This window comes from Primulina huaijiensis, chromosome 15 (assembly GCF_012295235.1).
Source record: "Primulina huaijiensis isolate GDHJ02 chromosome 15, ASM1229523v2, whole genome shotgun sequence".
In the NCBI taxonomy this organism is placed as follows: Eukaryota; Viridiplantae; Streptophyta; class Magnoliopsida; order Lamiales; family Gesneriaceae; genus Primulina; species Primulina huaijiensis.
In genome coordinates this window covers 1,062,300-1,081,762 of record NC_133320.1, presented here as the reverse complement: position 1 = coordinate 1,081,762, position 19,463 = coordinate 1,062,300, and the positions used below count along the sequence as shown (strand labels likewise).

The window sequence follows — 19,463 nt, the reverse complement described above, 5'->3', positions numbered from 1 at the left end:
AAAAAAAAAAACTTTCTCGTAACGAAATCTGTCTCACAAAATTGACTCGTAAGACCAGTGTCATAAAAGTTTTGTGTAAATATAATTGTTATTATATGTTATTGTTTATTTAAGTACTAAATTTAAAAAAAAAAAGTTTCATGATTTAAATTTATTTATTTATCTCCTGCAATTTTAGCAAATTAATTAATATTAGTAAAAAAAAAAAAACGGGGAGTCCTTGTCTGTCCTTTTATGCAGTTATTACTAATATTTTAAATTTTGATCTAAACTAGCGACCTAAAGTCTGTTTGGTGGAATACATAAATCGTTGTCTAATCGATGGATATATTTATTTCAGAAATTTAGGTTCCATGTGACATTACTATAATAAATTGACTGGAGAATAAAAACATCTCTATTTATCGTGTTTTTTTTCTGGGTATTATAATATAATAATATAAAATAGTCACGATTAATTTAATTTTTTTATCATACGTGTGTGTGAGTTTTTTCGCTATCACATGAGATCGAGCTCATACCTCTATTTTTAATTGAAAATGAATGTCAGGGAACCACAATTGATACCTATATCTCTCAGTTTATCCAATTTTTACAACATTTAAACTTGTTTATGCATTGATTTAATTACATTGGACTTTAGATTTATTTGGTAGAAAAAAACAAATCAAAGGTAGCTGGAGAAATAGATTTAGAGGCCATGTGAGTTGTTTGAATGAATTTAGTTAAAATGTTATACATCCGTTAAACCATCATTAAGTAGTGTTTGGTAAATAATAAAAGTAATTAGTTAGGCCATAACCCACATGATGATCCAAGAAAGAATCATAGTGCCTAACCTATTCACTTTCTCTTTTTCTCCACAATACTTTGTTTTTGTCAAAGAATTATCAATCCCGAAAAAAAAAAAAACTGTGGACATTTTTTTAAATAGATTTAAATAAAAGTAATAATCATAAGTTTTGTTTATATGAATTATTAAAAATTAAACGCACTAACATTATATATAAAAAAAATACAATATATCACCTACAAAAATTCAATTCATATTTTAAAAAACAATAATAAATTATTTTAATCGTTTATGGATATCATTTTTTAAATTCTTTGTTTTTAAGAAAAAATGTTAATCTAATGCCTTGTTATTTGATTTACTGTATTTTGTTTATATAAAATGTCTAATACGTTTTAATTTTTAATAATTCGTACAAAAAAATAAATTTGTTTGAGCAAAGTGTAACGGTTTTGAGGATCAAGTGGAACAGATGATTTCTGTGTATTTCTAGTGCTTTATTTATTTTTTTATTAATTTGTACAAACAAGACTTGTTTGAGCGAAATATAACACGATTTGGAGCACAAGTGGAGCAGAGAATTTCGTTCTCACCCACTACGGACACCTACATGAGAACTGCTGAGATGACGATGTCCATTTATCGGAAGAGAGAGTACTGAAATTATTTTTATTCTTAAAAAACCGTTCTTTTTCTTTGGCATTTGGTATCATATATAAGAGCGAAAACGAACTAAGCCAGTTCGTGAGCTTTTCGAGCTGATTTAAAAGTATTTAATTCATATCCGAGCTTATCGAATTCGAGTCAAACTAAAATGTTCAAACTTTTTCCGAACCGAGCTCAAACGCATATTATTTTGTTTGATAATTCGCGAGTCTTAATATTTTATTAATATAAATAATTATATATTAAATCAATTTTGGGACTTCTCAATACTAATTTTCAAGTAATATATTGAATAATTCACAAACATGTTCAAATTTTTTGAACTGAACTCGAATTTTAATTCGGACCGAATTCGAATCAAAATTTTTAGACTCGAATAGAAATAATTCAAGATTTTAAATATTTGTCATATTCGACTCGATTCATTTAGTTTATACTCCTAATAACATAAACATATCGCATCATTTCGTAACCATGTCTTGGTTCTAAGTCACTCGTCAAGATTTGGGACAAACATAGTGTTTTCAACCAATTCGTCTGGCAGGTTTACATCGAGACGATGGATTAAAATGCAAATGATAAAAAAATATGCAATACGATAGCAAACCGTTTAGTATGAACACAAAATAGCAGAATGTAAGACTAACAAACTATTTCAAGTTGCATTACAAAATCAAAACAATAATTCCCATAGGGTTCTTGAAAAGTTCTGTGCCGAAGCAGTCCTCTCCCAGCAACTTACCATAGATTCAACGGTACTGCAAACAAGATTTCAGGTAAATCACAAGTAGTCATGTCAATTTCAAACAAAACATTGCACACGAGTAAATCTACCTTGATAAATCCAATTTCCTTGGCGTTGCTGCGGAAGCACTGTCTGCAGCACATCAAGCCATACTTTCTGATTATACCATGGGGGTTCCCACACACACGACTGCCAAAAGCCCAAAACCCAAATAAAATTTAAAACTAACAAAAGGAAGAAGTTTAAGCAGTTGAAAACTTGATAACAGAATCATGAGTTGATGTGAAACTGAATTGTGGTTCCAAAAACAAATCGAGCCTTTTGTTATTTCAGTCCAAGATGGTAAGAATGAACCTAATACTCGTTAGAGTGGCATTCATTATTGGCTGAATAAGACTCAATTAACTAAAAGGGGCTCTGAAGTGATTAACATGCTTGGGAGCTCTTGCGATAACACAATTGCTTTCACCTCAGATCAACTAAGAGGTAAAATTTCAGCATGAAGAAAACCATTTTATATGGTATTCATAGCATAAAATACTAATGAAGTAATAAGAACATATAAAACAAGAAAAAGGGGCCGGTACACTTCCCGTAATTTATTGCACAGCTAAAGATGTAACAAGGGCGTAACAAAAACTTGCGATATTCAACTGATGCAAAGAACCAAGCCAAAACAAGGCTGCCACCAAAGATCACAGACCACACCTTACCATTTCACGCAACCCAGCATAAATAGAGTGTCAAATTGAGTAAACAATAATCAAATGAAATAACTAACGATCAATATATGAGCTGTGACCACACCTTATTATCTCACATAACTATGTGTAACATAGTTCTAAATTGGAAGCCAATACAGCATTAATGACATAACAATGAAGAATAAAAGGTAAACCAGCTCAAAACAACAAAAAAAGTACTCAAAATTAGCTAGAGAATTAGTGAACGGCCTTCAAAACATGTAAATAAATTACTTTCGGACATATAACTACGCACCAAAAGGGACATGAAACCACAAAAAAATCAACATGTCATCCCTGTGAAGATCCCAACTTTGCTATAAAGCCTCAAGATGAAAACAAACGACAAAATCAATAAGAAGTTTTTACTTTACTCTTATATTTAACACTCAGCATAGTTTTTATTTCATAAAACTTTAAACAAAACAAAACGGATAGCATAAAACCTAATCAGACAATCAGTCCAATTCAACCAATCCAAAATTCACAGGTCAGATCAGCGCATCACACAAATACTTGTACAGAAAAGCGAATCAAAGACGAAAAATCATGCGCCATTACAGCAGTAATCAAAGTAAAATAAATGTAAAGAGGAAAAAAAGTGAAATTTGGATAAAGATAAAGATACCAAGTGCGGGATCCAGGCCCGTAGGTCTTGGGGTGAGAATTCCAGACGTTGGAGTGTCCCATTTTGCTCTTTTCGAACGATTTAAACTTTCAGAAGCCGTTGAATACTCTTCAGAGGTACCACTAGAAGCTTTTTGCAAGGATCTGAAGGAAGAAAGGGAGTTATATTGGGCGACTCTGGCGGCCCTAAAAGTCAAAACCCTAATTTTGACTTGGAATCAGACCTTCGCCCAAAGGGCTGTGGCCCATTTATCTAAAATTTATTATCCTTTATTTTTATTGGCCCATTTAATTCTTAACGGATTAATAATTAAATTCTAATTTCCAAAATTACTCATGATATATTCATTAATGTAACACATTAAGCGCAACATCTGAACTCAATCTCTTATTATCATAGCTTTTTAAAATATGATATTGATTTACATGTTATTCTAAGATAATTACATTCTACAGTTTACACAAAGATTTATCGTGCTGAAAACCACACTATTTATAAAAAATTATTTATAATAATTAATGCTTCGCCCGCAAATAAGAACTCATATGTTTCTTTATATATATATAAAAAAATTTACATGAACTTACTCCCATTGGGATGTCCGAGTTGATAGATTATATGAGTATTTGACCGATGAATTGATCAGGAGTTCGACTCTTTCTAACAACACTTTATTGGATGAGTTAGTCGCGCATGACGACTTGTCAACTGCAGTTTATCTAGCTAGCGTACTTTGCAAGCTATTGTCTTAGTCCAAAAATTTACCCAGTACATACTGAATGATAACATGTGTAGATCCCCACGTCATAAAAATTTTTTTACATGAGCTTCTAAAATGATTTAGATAGTGTTTCCAAATGCTTTGAAAAATGATTATCGATTTTTTCTTTATAAAGTTTTGCAACTTTGTAAAAGAAAAATTAGTAATGATTTTTTAAAGAATTTGCAAATACTAATTTAGAAGGGCTCGAGCTCACTTGTGTGCTGACCTTTTTTGGTTATGTCTAAGAGTGTAAACGAACAAAATCAAGACGAATATTAGTAATAATTTAAGATTCGAATTAAGTATATTCGAGTTCGACACTGATTCGAAACTCGAACTTTTTTTAATTTTTTTGCTCGAGTTTTGGCTCGAATTCTTCAAACCTATTTGCGATCTATTCGAACTATTGTTCGACTAGTAAAGTTTGAAATTAAAGATTCAAAAACTCAAAAGTACGAAATGTTTGAAATGTATATATATGTAATATATAATTATATTAATAAAATATTAAAAATCACGATCTATCGAACAAAATGTTTATCTCAATTCGTTTAGACTACTATTTCTGCCATTGATTTTCTTTGCTCTCTTTTCAATACTCTGACGACATATCAGTACGAAACACTCTTGGATGCAAATTCGAATGGAAAGATAGGTCTAGTCTCTCTTTCCATTGAAGCATCCCCTTGTAGATCACATGCACGATGCTCACACTCTAGCTTCTCCTGCTGTGCATCATCTCCTTCACATGGAAAACAAGGATACAAACATGATTAGTTTAAAGTAGTTTACGGAGCTAAACATGATTTACATGTTATTGCGTTAATTCATAGAATTACTTAGAGGATCGCATATTCTCACGTCATAAAAAAAAATATAATAATAAATTTTCATTCTATCTATAATCGAATTAATTCTACCTCAGTCGGTTGAAACGAAGTTAAATGTTTTGACTAAAAATATTATTATTATTTTTGTAAATTTTTGAAAATTCGAGTCAATGACCTTGTATGAAAACTAGTTCACAATCACTCTTGAGTTTATAAGAGGGAAAAAAATAGAACTACTCCAACCGTAGTCAAAAGCATAGAACCAAACAGAGCCTTATGTAATCCAGCCCTCTGTACTCATCAGATTTCCCTGTGTACGAACCTAAGAGGATGATCAAACGGACCAATAAAGTTGGTGTTTGGCTTTGTTATGTCTCTCAGGTCAGACTTTAGAGACAAATTCAACCCATAATAGTAACTCAGGCTTTGATCAAACAGGAAAGTTGGGAACTTCACGCTCAATTTGAACTTCTGCCATTCAGGTCAATCTCTCTCTCGCTGTTTACCCTAATTTTCTTGGAAAATTCAAATCGATTTCTGGGTTTTACTTTCTCGTCCAAATGTGAACTGGGTTTGTATCATGATTCAAAAATTTTTAATTTTTATTTCTATTTCTGGGTCTTTGTCCCAGTAGGTATTGTTTGTGTTAAATTGGTGTGAATTGATTTCAAGAATTTTGGTTTTAGATCTGATTTTCTTTATTTATTTTCTTGCGGTGTTGTTCGAAGCTGATGTTTCTGCAAAGTTCGATCTAACACTGTCCCTTGCGATTTGATGATGAAAGTTGAGGTTTTTGGTAGTCATGATTGAAAATTTAATTATTTTTTCTCGAACAACAAATTCCCGGTGCTTCAAGTGTTTGGTGTTGATTGCAAGTTGTTGATACAGTGATCCTTCTCTATGATGTGTATAATTTTGTGTTTTTAATTGCATTGTAGATGATATTTGTGCATAATTGTGTTTTGCGTTCGATATGGCATCATAATCCTGAATCTTGTGCGTTCATTTTTCGAAGTGACTGGAGATTTATATTGATTAGATATTATTCTCTTGAGTTTTGACTTGGATTTGGTGTATTGGATATTAAACAGTTCAAGCTAAAATGGTGGCTAGCCTCCATTTTAGTCGAGTGGACACACTCAAGCTTAAGGATTTTATCTACAGAAAAATTGGGCCAAAAAGAGCGGATGACTACTTTGATCAGCTGGAGAAGTTTCTCAGCTTTAAGGTTAACAAGGCTGATTTTGATAAAAGCTGCATAGAGACAATTGGAAGAGAGAATTTGTCCCTTCATAATCAGCTCATTCAATCCATACTCCAGAATGCTTGTCATGCTAAAGTTCCTCCTCAAAAGCCTAGGAAAGTTGAAGGGCTTGGAGTTAAAGTTTCCAGTGGTTACCAGAAATATTGTGCAAAGTCTCTTTATGGTGATATGTTGCTTCAGTCTCCCCGCAAGTGTCGGTCTCATGTTAATAGAGATCGTAAGTTTCGGGATCGTCCAAGTCCTCTCGGGCCTTTGGGTAAGAGCCCAAGTCTCACGGTTGAAGAAACAGTAGTGACACAAGAACAACCAAATGGGAAAGATTTGCAATCTCTCAATAGTAGGCCTTTGGTTGACGATGGGGAAGAGGTGAACCAAGTTGCAGGAAGCACAAGATTTCGAAGATGGGGTGATATCACTGCCCCACTCGGTGTCTTTCAGAATAATGGTGCTTCTCCAAATGTCCCTCTTGCTCTTAAGCGTATAAATTTCGCAGAGACATGTCAAAGTAGTTTTGAGTTGCCCGATACCAGATCTTTAACGAGTCATCTGCGGGAAAAGTTGGCTTCAGAGGGAGTTGGAATTTCGTTAGATTGCGTTAACTTGATAAACAATAGTTTGGATATTTTCTTGAAGAGATTGATCGAACCATGTCTAGGAGTTGCTAGATCACACTCGAATGGTCGAATGATCGCTGCTACGAGCGGAATCTTGCAAGGAAGATTCACACCAAGACAGCTACGTCCAACTTCTGCAAGCATGTTGGATTTCCGTGTTGCAATGGAGTCAAATCCTCGTATACTTGGGGACGACTGGCCTACACACCTTGAAAAGATCTGCACTTACGCCCTAGAGAAGTAAACAGCTCACCAGTGACGCCACACAGACGGCTTATTTAGATTAGTTTCAAAAAAGTTCCCGTTGGCTAATCCATTCAGAGATGATCCAACTTCATCGTCGAATTTTAACTCAGTATCTCCAAGCATTGCCCGAGGGAAAAAAGTCAAGATTCGGGCAAGGTACCTTGTCTCTTCGTACAGATGTTACCTATGTTAGTTGTTAAAAAGGGAAATCATTAAAGTAGGGGATTTCACACATTTGACAGTGTTCAGCGTGTCTTAGTTTCTGGGTTTTGAGCATTGTTTTTCGAGTTATATATGATGTACAATAATATTTTAGTGATTTAACATCAGCAGACACGAATTTTTTGCAGAGAAATATTTGAGATATTATGTCTTTTGTTTATTAATTATTATACGTGGGAAGATTCCCATGCCCACCAAACTCAGTTCTACGTCAGAAGTCCCCATATCCCAGATTGTTAATAAATATGTTAAAAAATGTAATCTATACCGAATGTCTCGATTTATTATTATTGTTTATTAATTAAAAATAGAGATATATTAGCACAGAAGGTTCTGTATAGATTATAGAATGTAGTGAAATATTCATTACTATGTCGCCTTCCTACCTGTTCGTCTTCTTCATTTGATGCGAATATCCGACCACCATGGATTGCAAGACTTTGACCTCCATGTTCCTACATGGTTTTTTTGGGAAACCTCCCAAAACCAACACCAAAATCAAAGCTGAATTAGAGCAATTCCAAATTGTGCTTCACATGTAGCTGTGCCGCGTGTTTATTATTATTATTATTTTAATTTCTTAAATGATTTAATTATTTTATATTTCAATTAAATAATAAAATTTTGATTTTCTATAATTTTTGAAATATTAATTATAAAATTTTAATAATTTGATTTGAAATTAATTAATCATAAAAATATAAAATTTTAAAAACAACCAAATTAAGTTACTAATGCGTAAAAATGAATGTAAATTATTAACAACAAACAATAAACAATAAAATTACGAAACATAAAAATAAAAATTATGAGAAAAATATATTTTTAAAAGAATTTTATTTGCAAAATATAAATAGTTATTAAGAGATAGAAATATTAATATTGAAAAAAATATTATGAGAATATTATTTTGTTTTTTATATATGACTAATATAATGCATAATATGATTAAAGAAGGAAAGATAGATACTGCACTATCCCATCCTCTGCTGCTCCGTTATTGCTCTGCTTTTTCCTCGAAGGTATCGCCTTGGCCCATCAGTTATTCAGGCTCTCTTTTTTCTTTTCTTAGGAATTTCGAAATTTCCAAGAAATTGTAATGCGATTAATTTTGTGTGTGTACGTTTCTCCAGTTTGTCGACGTGCATGTATATTAATTCTCGTCTTGCTGGGATATTAACATAGCGATCCACCGCGTGAAGATCTCTTTGCTTTTCCGGCGGTCGTCGAATTTGTATGACGAGCGCTTCGGAGTTATTCTACACTAGGAGGTCGCGTTTCGGTCGGAATTCGGACCCATTTGACGTCAGCTCTCATTCGCCCGTTGATCGGGGCAGCCGCCGCAGCCGCTATCCACCCAGCTCGCACCATCACAGCACTAACACGCGTCGTGATAGAACCGACCACGACGTCTGCGATCCGCGGCGCCTTGTTCCTCATCATTCCAGGCAATCCCATTTCCATCGCTCTTCCCATTCCCTTCTGGTGAGGTTTAAGTTCGTTTTTGTATGATAAGAGGGACCGACTTTAATTTTATTTATTCAGCATGTATATTTGCATTTTTAAAGAAGTTGCAAGTCTCTTTCATATTTATGTGATGATTTCGCCTTTTTCCGTTGATTAAAGTGGGCAAAATATATCCCAGTTGGCTTTAAGTTAGCTCGTAGCTTCCATATTAGGCATGTCCTTTGGCTTAGTTCTAAATTGAAATTATGCTCTCTTCCTATTGTCCGATTTACTATCTTTACCATTTTAGAGAAACCAAATCTCCAGCAGCACCCTTCTCTAGCTCAATTTGAAAGAAGGTCTGTAATCAAGCTTCATCGAATAGAAATTGTTGAGCTAAAGTTTGAGTTTCTGAATGTATCTATTGTAATTTAAATATATTATTGAAAGTTTATAACTTGAGCTCTGCCACTCTGACAAATGCCCGAAACGGGAACTAAAATACTTTAGTTTGACTCAAGAAGGTACTTGGGCTATGTGAACTTTATTCGAGCTTGCTTAAAAATGAGCGTTTTGGCATAGGGACTCACCAGCAGTTTGATTCCCTTGTACCTCAATTTCTGATATTGTTAGGCTGAAGTACATTATGTACCTTTTTGCCGATTAAACTTGATTACGACGGCTGCTTTTTGTTCCTGCGTGCCTAATGCATTCACGGTTGTAACTTGTTAGATAAAAAATATTTATTATGTACGAGCCAAACCACGAAGATGGATTTGGTAATTGGGCTGCTTAAGTAGCAAGAAAAATTGTACTATAATGTCTCTTGCTATTGATCCTTTCGAACTTTTGAGTTGGAATCATAAACCGTGTCAGGAAAACTGAAATTTTGATGCTCAAGGTCTAGTTTTCTCTGGGGATCAATGACATTTTGCGCTTTCTTTACTAATTATTCATGTCCGCCCAGATCAGTCCTTTCTGCCGTTCTCAGTTTATTCTTCTTGAATTGCTCAGGATCGTGAGTTTATTAGGCCTGAACTTGGTGGCCATCAATTTGCTTCAGGAAATGCTATACATTCTGGAAGTCAAAGCAATGTGTTAGATAGGGTGCAATTCAGCGGGAATGACAGACTTCCTGGACCTGTGCTTCTTGCTAGAGACCGGCTTGTACACAGGTTGAGAGGTGTCACTCTTCCCGGTAGCAGGTCAGATAGTAGTGACGACGTAAATGGCACGACCAAATATTTTTACTATGCACTATATTGGTCATTCTATTGCTGCCTCGGAGAGAATCCATTATTAATTCCAACAAAACCATATCAAATTGTGAAGTATAAGAGATCATTATTTTTTCTTTTTCTGCACTATGTCCTATTAATCTTCTTCTCTTTCTTGTTATACGAGTAGCCAGGTCCCTGCCCCTTCTATCCTTCGTGACTGTTTTTCACTTCTTCAATACTTTTTTACCTTGTTTTTGTCCTTATCGTTGCATAACCATTTAGTTTAATTTCTCACCATCACTGCATTTCTTATTCCTTTGATTTACATTTTATTCCTCCTGTTTTCCTCCCAGCATCCCAACTAGTGGGGTAGCTCTATACTGGTCGACAGATCGACCTCAACCAAGCAAGGATTTCCTAATTCGAGCTCAACTCGAGTAATTATTGAGTAACTCGAGCTTGATAATTTATTTACAAAAATAGTTTGAATTTTATGATCAAACTAAAAGCAAAAAAGTAATTAAAACAACATGTGAAAAAATTATTACTTGAACTTGAATGCCCAAGGGGATTGACCCTAAGATATTACTGCTCATGGTAGACTCAAGGGGGAGCTTGAGGTACTCGATCTTAATTTGAACTCATTTAGAAGCAAACTTAAGCCGAGCTTCGAGTGGGTAGTTAGCGAGCTTCTCAACTTACTTGCCTCCCTAATCCAAATGCTCAGATGCATCTTAATTTCTTTCCTCTGCAGCAGCACATCCTACCACATGCAAAAATCTGGTGGCACTCTCATTCATGCTTATGTTCTTGTTAGCTAAAAGCAAGCATACTACTAACTTCTTATAGAAATTGACCAAAATTTCATATCAAAAATAAATTGTGTTATGTATTTTGTGTATAGTTCATATATTTTTTAATATTACCTCCCAAGTTTGAGTAATACAATTATGCACTCTATTTCATTCGTTTAAATCCTTTGATCAACTGATGTCTGGAGATGAGCCAATTTTATATCCATTTGAAATTCTCTCCAAATTTCTGGCAATAGGATAACTTATCACTCTTTTATTTGTAGGCAGAGAAATTGGAATTCCCAAATTGACCACCGTAGTGAAACGGTAATCGGCGATGTGCTCAGACTCATTGACGCTGAAGATGGGGAAACAGATATATCTAGAGACTGGCTAGCCACACTGACATCTGTAACTGATTCCATCAGCCGACTAACGAGCAATAAACCTCCAGGACTCACACAAGAAGCACTGAACAGTTTGCGCATTGAGGTGTTCCATGTGCTAGAGGAAGGTGACAAAGAAGACACATCGAGTAAAATAACGGAATGCAGCATATGTCTAGAGAGTTTCTTGGAGGGAGATGAGCTGATTCTCCTGCCTTGTGCTCATAGGTACCATGTTTGCTGCTTGGATCCATGGGTCCGAACCTGTGGAGAGTGCCCATATTGCCGTAGGGGCATTATTGTAAATGCGGATGGAGTCAAATATGTTGAGCGATTGAGCTGTAGTCGTTGACTCCAATGTTCATCGGGCTTACATCCTACGTGAGTACTAGCAGAAAGTTTACAATTAGTCAGCAGTTTTCTCGATGTCCCACAATCTACCCAAGTGAAACAAATTACATGGTTCGAATGTTTCAAAAAAAATAAATGATTCGTGTGTTTAAATGTCCAAGATCCGTAAGCTCACTTCCTTCCTGAGCGGTTGTAAATTTCTTATAGTTGTCTGCAAGTTAGAATTGAGGTCATCTTGGTTGCATTTTTTTGATACAAATCAAGGGCCTTGTTTTATTGGGTCACCAACATTGAATCAATCTCATTTACGCTCTCCTTGTGATTTGCATTGTTTCGGTCATGAATTTTCATGCATATGCTGAATTCTTACTTTGATTATCATTAGAAATTAGGTTGCATCTACATTCTTAATCCAATCACAACCAGAACTGTCTTTTTCTACAACGACAAGCTATCTTTCGTACAAAAGTTTTGAATTATGCCATATGGCATTCTTACCCGTATTCTATACTTCAAAGACTTTAGCTGTCTTGATTTTTTTTATTTAGGTTGAGATTTCACTTTTACAACGCCCATGAATCATTCCATGGATTCTCAAGTGAGCTACGGACTCATCTTCTTATGATTTTTTTGCAGTGAATAGCCAATGCAGCTGCACTTCAAGCTGCTTCTAAAAAGAAAGAAAAGAGGTATAAATACATTCTGAAGACCGAGAAGGGAACCAGACGGCATTTCCACGACGACATAACTATTATAATCTTTTATCTCGATCATCACAACCCTTCAAATATCAATAAAAATAAAGTTCTTCCCATTGACTTGTGTTCTTGTAACTCAGATGAAGTAGTTGAGAGTTCAGGTGACAAGGTTTTTCCCATCGAGGAATGCCTATCAACGGTTGCATATTGACCATGTCTTCTTATAGAGAGCCTGATAGTTGAACATATGATTGAACTCTTTGTGTACATTTCAGTTTGTATACTGAGCTAGTTTTGGCATCAAATACACGTTCTTTTTGTTATTTGGTTGTCCTATTCATCTAGCTCTTGCCGTCAAGAGAGTATTTCTTGCTGTGATAGTTTGAAGTTTATGTTCATGTATTTAGTTAATGTTTTTGGGTCATTTTATGCCTCCATCTAAAATCTTTTACTTAATTTTATGTTTTTTTAAAATGATATCTTATATGATGATATGTTAAATATCTTACATTGATCGAATTAAGCACTTGAAGCTCTATATGTGGATTTAGATGATCCTCTTTCATTGAAATAGTTTTTGATATTGATTTAGTTATATACAAGACTCACCCATTGAGCTAGTTTTTGAGATTAAGTTATGCTCAAGTCTCAATCTTAAAATGGTATTATTGTCAAGATCAACTGTTACGTGTGACTATCCTGTGGACCACCCGATAACATCTTGTAAACTTCTCGTTCCAGATGTTCATTCCGAGACGTGAAATGTTCATTCTGAGGATTGAGAATGTGTGTTAAATGTCTCAAATCGGCCGAATTAAGTCATTGAGAGTTGCATATATGGACTTGAGTAATATTCATTTATTTAACTAGCTTTTGAGATTGAGTTATATCTAAATATTAATCTACGATATGATTCCTCAGGATGAGAAACCAATTTGTTTAATAATAAAATGAAGAATATTATATAAATAATTATATTACTTTTGACGGAAATATACATCTTTACTGCTAGGAAAAATAAACCAAACCATCGAATGATATAAAATCTAAAAACAGAATATAGTTTTTTTCACTTTAAACAATGACCAAAATATTTTACAATAAATAATAATAATAATATTTAAAAAATGTCTCACTTCATAAATTTCAATATATAACTGCATTTAAATATGTTTATATGTAAATTTATTATTTTTCTGAGAAAGGGGTTATGCATGAGTGTACAGAGACGCAAAACAGAAACTAATTGCGTGACCTTCGAGAAGCTTTCCTGCAGAACAGAAACCATCGAGAATGAGCACTTGTGATCTGGTGGCAGAATCGGTGTGGAAGGATATCGAATCCAATCGCATAGGTCTATATTCCATTTTAGTTCACAATAATAATGCCAATATATATCTTCTCCGTCCTCAACTTCCTGTGTTGAATTTTCGTTGGGTTTATCAAAATTTGACGACGCTGATGGAAAATGGGAGCAGTAACTGATGATCAGCTGGCAGTGTAACGATTACTACTCCTATTTTTGCAACTCCGAGCGTTGGGATTGTCTTTAATTTGTATAATAACGCCCCAAGTTGCATTTCTTGTTCGGGAAGAATTTCGAGAGCGCGACCAATATTGTCGATCAAAGGGGTGTCAAGAGGATCTCCGGTGAGCCCAGTGGTCGCTCCATTTTTCAGGTGTCTGTAGTACTTTATTTATTGATTTTCACTGATTTTGATTGAGCTGGGTACCGTGAAAAAGAGTAATACAAGGCTTTCAGATCTTCTGCAAATCCTATATATCGAACATGTTGTGGGAGAATCTCGGAGAAAGGAGGAATATTTGTGCTATGCAGAACCCTATTGTGCTTGTTATTCTTTCTTCTATGATGTGGTGAACCGAGGGAACAACTCTGTGTAAGATATAGACAATTTTTGTTTTTTGTTAATTTTCTTGTTCGTCCATTTTTTTCCCCGCGGAGTTGATTTCTCACATTCATTTTCGGTGTAAACATCAATTTGCAGCAAGACTTGCCGTCTCAACTGGAGTATGCGTCGACGTTAAAGTTTCTGATGTGGAATTAGCCTTGCTACCGTCCAAGGTTTAACATCCCATGCCATTATCAAAACATTTCTATGGCCCCATCGTAGAAAGCCATGAAACAGGTATTTTGTAATGAATCTCGTGACTTCAAGATGGGACGAATTACAATTTGATGAGCTACCAAATGCGTACAACGATCTTGGACCATCTACTATCTATGATGTGCTACAGTTACATACCTACTTGTTCGAAAAACACTATACATACCTCAGTATATTTTAGTTTTCAATGATCCCACGTTTGAATCTGTCAAGAATTGGTAACATCTTTTCGAGCTATAAGGAACACATTGTCACTTCATCTTTAATCTTTCTGATAGTCTAAATTCTTCCTCGGTAGAAACATGGGGATTGAGTGCCCGAAGATTGCTGACAAAGTTTATAGCCTCGTCCCTTCGACTGAGCTTACAGTACCAATCTACGATAGAATTATACGTGCTCTCATTTGGTTTGCACTTCTGCTTGATCATATACCGGATCACATTGATGGCCTCGACAAACATTGCCTCGCCTGCATAACTTGAAACAAAAGTATTGTATGTGATAACATCGGGGATGAGATCAGATTTCCTCATTTCAAGAAAAACCCGTGATGCATCTCTCATTCTCCCATTCCTGCAATATGCATATATTACCGTATTGTATGAAATGATATCCGGTTTCATTCCTTTTGACAACATATCCCTTAGTATTTCTTCAGATTTCACAAAATTTACGGATCGACTATACATGTACATCAAGCTGTTGTAAGTTGTCAAACTATGTGTGAACCCTCTTGTCTCCAGAAAGCTCAAAATTCTGTTGGCCTTATCAATCATTTGTCTTCTGCCATATATGGAAACCATGGAATTTAATGTGGTGATATCTGGAGAAAAACCTCTGTTTCTAAGCTCTAGAAAAGCTTGTTCAGTTTCCTTCAACAGGTCACTCTTGCTATATACTAGAACGAGTGTTTTCAAGAGCACAGCATGAGGTTCAATTGCACCCAAACATATGTCTTTGGCAAGATTATGTACCTTCTCAATTTCTTTCCCATTAGAGTAAGCATGCAGCAAAGAACAATAAGTCAGCTCATTAGGTTTGCACTGCCTATCTTTCATTTCAGCAAAGACCTTTTCAGATTGTTTCCACAGTCCTCCCCGAGCCAGAGCTGCCAAAACGGCATTATAAGTGGAAAGATCAGGAGCTACCCCTGCTTCTAACATTCGCTTGTAGATGGCCATGGACTGGTCGAAGAATCCACACCTACTATAAGCACTGATCAAGGTGTTAAAAGTGTCCCTCTCCGCCACAAAACCCGATCTTTTCATTTCTTTGAACACACCCGACACTTCGGTATCCATCCCATTCTGCCCAAACACAGCCAAAAGGGTGTTCCACGTAACAATATCCGCGGTACATCCACACTCCTTTATATCATCAAATATCTTCATCATTTCCGTAAATTTTCCTCGGTTTCCATACATTTTAATCAGTGCATTGAAAGTGCATATATTTGGCTTACAACCTGAACTCCGCATCTCCTCAAACACCCTAAATGCCGACTCATCCTTCCCTGCCTTCTCAAATCCTGACAATAAAGTAGTATATGTGAACACATCTGGCATAATCCCTTTCTCGAGCATCTGAGCTTTTAGCTCTATAGCCTCCTCCAACAAACCGTACCTGGAATAAGCAGAAATGAGAGAATTGTACGTCACAATGCTTGGGGAAAACCCATTAAACTCCATCTCCCTCAAAATTTCCACTGCGTCCTTGGGTCTCCTGGACTTACCATAAACATCAAGTAGTGTATTATATGTAACTTGATCTGGCACAAATCCAGCCAATTTCATCTCTTCAAAAGTCCCTTTTGCTTCCTCGTACAAAGATCCCCGTCTACAACAACTTATGACAGTGTTGTACGTATAAGAATCAGGAACAACACCCGAACTCTTCATTCCTTCAAAAACTGTCACGATCTTATTCCAAGGCATGCCCATTTTCCCATATACATTCAAAATCACATTATATGTGATTAGAGTAGGTTTGCACCCTTCCTCCTCCATTTTCTTGAAAATCATCACAGCTTCCCTGTACCTACCATTCCTTGCATAAACTGATATCATAGATGTATAAGCATAAACATCGATTCCAAATCCATCTTTCTGCAATTCATAAAGCAAAGAAGCCGCTTCCAAAACCCGACCTTCTTTGCCTAACATACTAATGATCACAGCCACAACAGACCCTTTTATTAAATCTTTCGAATCACAACGTTTCTTAATCCACACAAACACACTTAAAGCCAGGTCACATTTTCTATGGTACCCAAGTGCCTTAATTATACACAAAACATCAGACGAAAAATCTCCCATAAACACTTCCGAAAATCCATTCTGTCGCGTATGGGAATCAAGCAAAGTAACTAACACCTGGTCAAGGTTTTGAATGTTGAATTCATGGTCAGTAAGGGATCGAAGTGTAAGCTCACCTTGATGGGAGAGGTGGTGGTGGAGGAACCAGGGTTTTCCCTTGTTCGCGTCGCGGTGCTTGCCAATGCGATATCGTGGTCTGGGGACGGAGGAAGGCAGGTTCAGAGAATTAGGTGGTACGGGGGAAGTGGAGGAGGTTGATGGATTCTGGTGGAGCAATTCTGTGAGAAGAGGAGTCAACGTCTGCGGAGGGGGTCCTCGTACGACGGCGGAGGAGTGGGGGTGGGAGTCGTTGAAGAAGGGTTTTGGCGGTGGTGGGTTTGGGAGGAGAAGCGGGAGAGCTATGTTTTCTGCCATTGGTGCAGGAGAAAGACACGGGTGGAGCTTTTCTAAATGATTGATCAATCAAAAAAGGGAAATGATTAATACATTTATTATTTTCAAATTTTGTTTAAAAAAAGTTGGAAGCAAAACTAATTTTAATTATTTTCTTGATATCGAATGAAAATTTCATTTTGTGTTGAAATTAATTAAAGAATATGTTTTGCCAACACAAACACAAACTTGATTATTTTTTTGGGCGTGGATTTCGTTAAAATGGACCGATTCTGTAATCCAATAAATATTCGACCCAATAAGCTCCTCAAATCTTGAACTTCAGCTGCATGTATTCATTCTCTCACTTTATTTTCATTTTGAAATATTCCCTCTCAAATCACTTGTCCAGAGACCGTCAAATCGTCCATGGATAATCCGATTCAGCAGGTAGAACGAAGTTATGATGAATTTCATATTCACGACATTTTTGTTATATATTTCAAGTTCAGTAGAAATTCACTTTTGTTATAGAAATTCAAGGCTGTAAACTCTGCACCAATGGCAGAAAACATAGCAAGTATAACAAAAGTCCATGGAAATGCACTTTTGTTGTAGAAATTCAAGGCTGTAAACTCTGCATCATGATTAATATATTTCAAGTTCAGTAGGTTTGCGGCTAGAGGACTGTCTGCTTTGAAAACTATCAGTGACAAGCAGTTTTTTCCTCGCTGTGATATTGAGTGTTTAGTTCACCAGTTGCTTGTGTATGTTGCTTATGTGTTTGGCACACTTCCTTGTGGAGCATAATTATTCTTTTCTTAACAATGTTTCTTGGCACAGACTGATCCTGACGATCTGTTCATGTGTACTCATGCATCTTTTTGAGTGTATTTAGCTATTAAGATCTGTTAAATAGTGAAACCATGTCATATTAATTAAGTGAGTTTCACGGTCATGTCCTAGGAACAATGTTCACTAGTCTGGTAACTATTTTTCGCTCTTGGTATGATGTTTTGGTATGATAAAACGGAATGTAAAGTATCAATCTTGTTTCTGTATATTACCTGCAAAATGTCTTGAGCTAAGAAATTAATTAATTTCTGATAGATACGTACCTTCTTCCCAGGTCATGGACAAGCACTTGGGTATATTGGCAAAGCAACATATTGAGACACGTTTCATAAAACTTAATGCTGAGAAAAGTCAATACTTGGCTGAAAAGCTGAGGATTGTTGTTCTTCCGACTCTCGCTCTTGTAAAAAACGCTAAAGTGGAGGATTACGTGGTAACAATTCTTGGAGTTTACAACTGATCTGATAAGACTTTGTTGGTATCAAGATCTCACGATGTTAAAATTAGGTTGGATTTGATGAGCTCGGGGGGTCCATCCAAGTCCAAAGCCCCAAAAAAGAGCGTTCGACAAAGCTCGACCTCCTATTCATCATCATTCTAACTTACTGAAAATTATTTAACTATTATTTAAAGTTCTTCTACACTAATGATCAAATTGAATCGATTAATTTAATTATTCTCAATTTCTAAGGTAATATACTAAGGCAAAAACTTGTGTGAGACGGTCTCACGAGTCGTATTTTGTGAGACGGATCTCTTATTTGGATCATCCATGAAAAAATATTACTTTTTATGCTAATAATATTACTTTTTACTGTGAATATCGATAGGGTTGATCCGTCTCACATATAAAGATTCGTGATACTATCTTACAAGAGACCTAATCATATACCAATGTGTACTCTTTGTTTATATAATATTTCTCATATAAATTAAGATTAATATGAATTATAAAATAAATCTTACATAATTATTATATTTTAAAAAACATAAAAATTCATGTGAGATGATTTCATAATCAATTTTGTGAGAGGAATGTCTGATCCGATCTACTTATAAATAAATATTATTTTTAATATTAAAAGTATTTTTTTAAAATCACAAATATGGATCAGATCCATTGCCTATCATAATAGACATACTCTTTAAAAAAAATTCAAAATGCAATTTTTAAAATTTTCCTTTATTTCTTCATTTTTTTTAGACAATTTAAAGGAAAACAGCTAAACCTTTAGAAAGGAACAAACAAATAAAAAACCAGTTAAACCTCTTTAGGGTTTCAGACTCCGCAAACGATTTGTGCAATCATACGCAAAAATTGTTATCGTCTTCAACAATTAAATGGAGATTGATCTGGAAAAACTTCCGTTTGACGTGGATTTTCAT

General features: G+C 35.3%; 5 protein-coding genes across 8 annotated transcripts; 3 read left to right on the top strand and 2 right to left on the bottom strand.

The window, feature by feature from the left end:
- Positions 1 to 2,040: 2,040 nt before the first annotated feature.
- Positions 2,041 to 3,808, bottom strand: LOC140958508 (small ribosomal subunit protein uS14z/uS14y/uS14x). Its single transcript, XM_073415968.1, has 3 exons — positions 3,576 to 3,808; positions 2,294 to 2,393; positions 2,041 to 2,217 (listed from the first exon to the last, which is right to left on the bottom strand). The coding sequence occupies exons 1-3, from the start codon at positions 3,635 to 3,637 to the stop codon at positions 2,209 to 2,211; spliced, it is 171 nt and encodes a 56-aa protein (XP_073272069.1). The 5' UTR covers positions 3,638 to 3,808; the 3' UTR covers positions 2,041 to 2,208.
- Positions 3,809 to 5,410: 1,602 nt separating this feature from the next.
- Positions 5,411 to 7,656, top strand: LOC140960394 (uncharacterized). The gene is made up of 2 exons (XM_073418645.1): positions 5,411 to 5,650; positions 6,260 to 7,656. The coding sequence occupies exon 2, from the start codon at positions 6,271 to 6,273 to the stop codon at positions 7,288 to 7,290; it is 1,020 nt and encodes a 339-aa protein (XP_073274746.1). The 5' UTR covers positions 5,411 to 5,650; positions 6,260 to 6,270; the 3' UTR covers positions 7,291 to 7,656.
- An 844-nt stretch (positions 7,657 to 8,500) lies between these two features.
- On the top strand, positions 8,501 to 12,743 carry LOC140959643 (probable E3 ubiquitin-protein ligase RHY1A). 4 transcript variants are annotated; one of them, XM_073417574.1, is made up of 4 exons: positions 8,501 to 8,536; positions 8,700 to 8,999; positions 9,975 to 10,165; positions 11,259 to 11,999. In XM_073417574.1, the coding sequence occupies exons 2-4, from the start codon at positions 8,751 to 8,753 to the stop codon at positions 11,710 to 11,712; spliced, it is 894 nt and encodes a 297-aa protein (XP_073273675.1). In that variant the 5' UTR covers positions 8,501 to 8,536; positions 8,700 to 8,750; the 3' UTR covers positions 11,713 to 11,999. The 4 variants fall into 4 exon arrangements, 3 of the variants coding, with proteins under 3 accessions (XP_073273675.1, XP_073273673.1, XP_073273674.1); XR_012172032.1 differs by lacking the exon at positions 8,501 to 8,536 and adding an exon at positions 12,348 to 12,743 and having other exon boundaries at positions 8,622 to 8,999; positions 11,259 to 11,876; XM_073417573.1 differs by lacking the exon at positions 8,501 to 8,536 and adding an exon at positions 12,348 to 12,743 and having other exon boundaries at positions 8,623 to 8,999; positions 11,259 to 11,741.
- An 813-nt stretch (positions 12,744 to 13,556) lies between these two features.
- LOC140959783 (uncharacterized) lies at positions 13,557 to 14,499 on the top strand. Its single transcript, XM_073417797.1, has 5 exons — positions 13,557 to 13,763; positions 13,888 to 13,907; positions 13,984 to 14,088; positions 14,201 to 14,305; positions 14,373 to 14,499. Exons 1-5 carry the CDS (start codon positions 13,703 to 13,705, stop codon positions 14,496 to 14,498), a joined length of 417 nt encoding a protein of 138 aa, XP_073273898.1. The 5' UTR covers positions 13,557 to 13,702; the 3' UTR covers position 14,499.
- Positions 14,500 to 14,510: 11 nt separating this feature from the next.
- Positions 14,511 to 17,318, bottom strand: LOC140959782 (uncharacterized). Its single transcript, XM_073417796.1, has one exon. The coding sequence runs from the start codon at positions 17,262 to 17,264 to the stop codon at positions 14,787 to 14,789; it is 2,478 nt and encodes an 825-aa protein (XP_073273897.1). The 5' UTR covers positions 17,265 to 17,318; the 3' UTR covers positions 14,511 to 14,786.
- Positions 17,319 to 19,463: the final 2,145 nt, after the last annotated feature.

What these genes read in the sequence shown, in the direction of transcription:
- LOC140958508 (XM_073415968.1), bottom strand. Translation starts at nt 3,637, where the DNA reads ATGGGACACTCCAACGTCTGGAATTCTCACCCCAAGACCTACGGGCCT. An exon ending in GGGCCTGGATCCCGCACTTG is followed by an intron (nt 2,394 to 3,575) that starts GTATCTTTATCT and finishes GGCTTTTGGCAG; the next exon opens with TCGTGTGTGTGGGAACCCCC.
- LOC140960394 (XM_073418645.1), top strand. Translation starts at nt 6,271, where the DNA reads ATGGTGGCTAGCCTCCATTTTAGTCGAGTGGACACACTCAAGCTTAAG.
- LOC140959643 (XM_073417573.1), top strand. Translation starts at nt 8,751, where the DNA reads ATGACGAGCGCTTCGGAGTTATTCTACACTAGGAGGTCGCGTTTCGGT. An exon ending in GCTCTTCCCATTCCCTTCTG is followed by an intron (nt 9,000 to 9,974) that starts GTGAGGTTTAAG and finishes TGAATTGCTCAG; the next exon opens with GATCGTGAGTTTATTAGGCC. An exon ending in GTCACTCTTCCCGGTAGCAG is followed by an intron (nt 10,166 to 11,258) that starts GTCAGATAGTAG and finishes TTTTATTTGTAG; the next exon opens with GCAGAGAAATTGGAATTCCC.
- LOC140959783 (XM_073417797.1), top strand. Translation starts at nt 13,703, where the DNA reads ATGAGCACTTGTGATCTGGTGGCAGAATCGGTGTGGAAGGATATCGAA. An exon ending in TATCGAATCCAATCGCATAG is followed by an intron (nt 13,764 to 13,887) that starts GTCTATATTCCA and finishes AAATGGGAGCAG; the next exon opens with TAACTGATGATCAGCTGGCA. An exon ending in GTGGTCGCTCCATTTTTCAG is followed by an intron (nt 14,089 to 14,200) that starts GTGTCTGTAGTA and finishes TATATCGAACAT; the next exon opens with GTTGTGGGAGAATCTCGGAG.
- LOC140959782 (XM_073417796.1), bottom strand. Translation starts at nt 17,264, where the DNA reads ATGGCAGAAAACATAGCTCTCCCGCTTCTCCTCCCAAACCCACCACCG.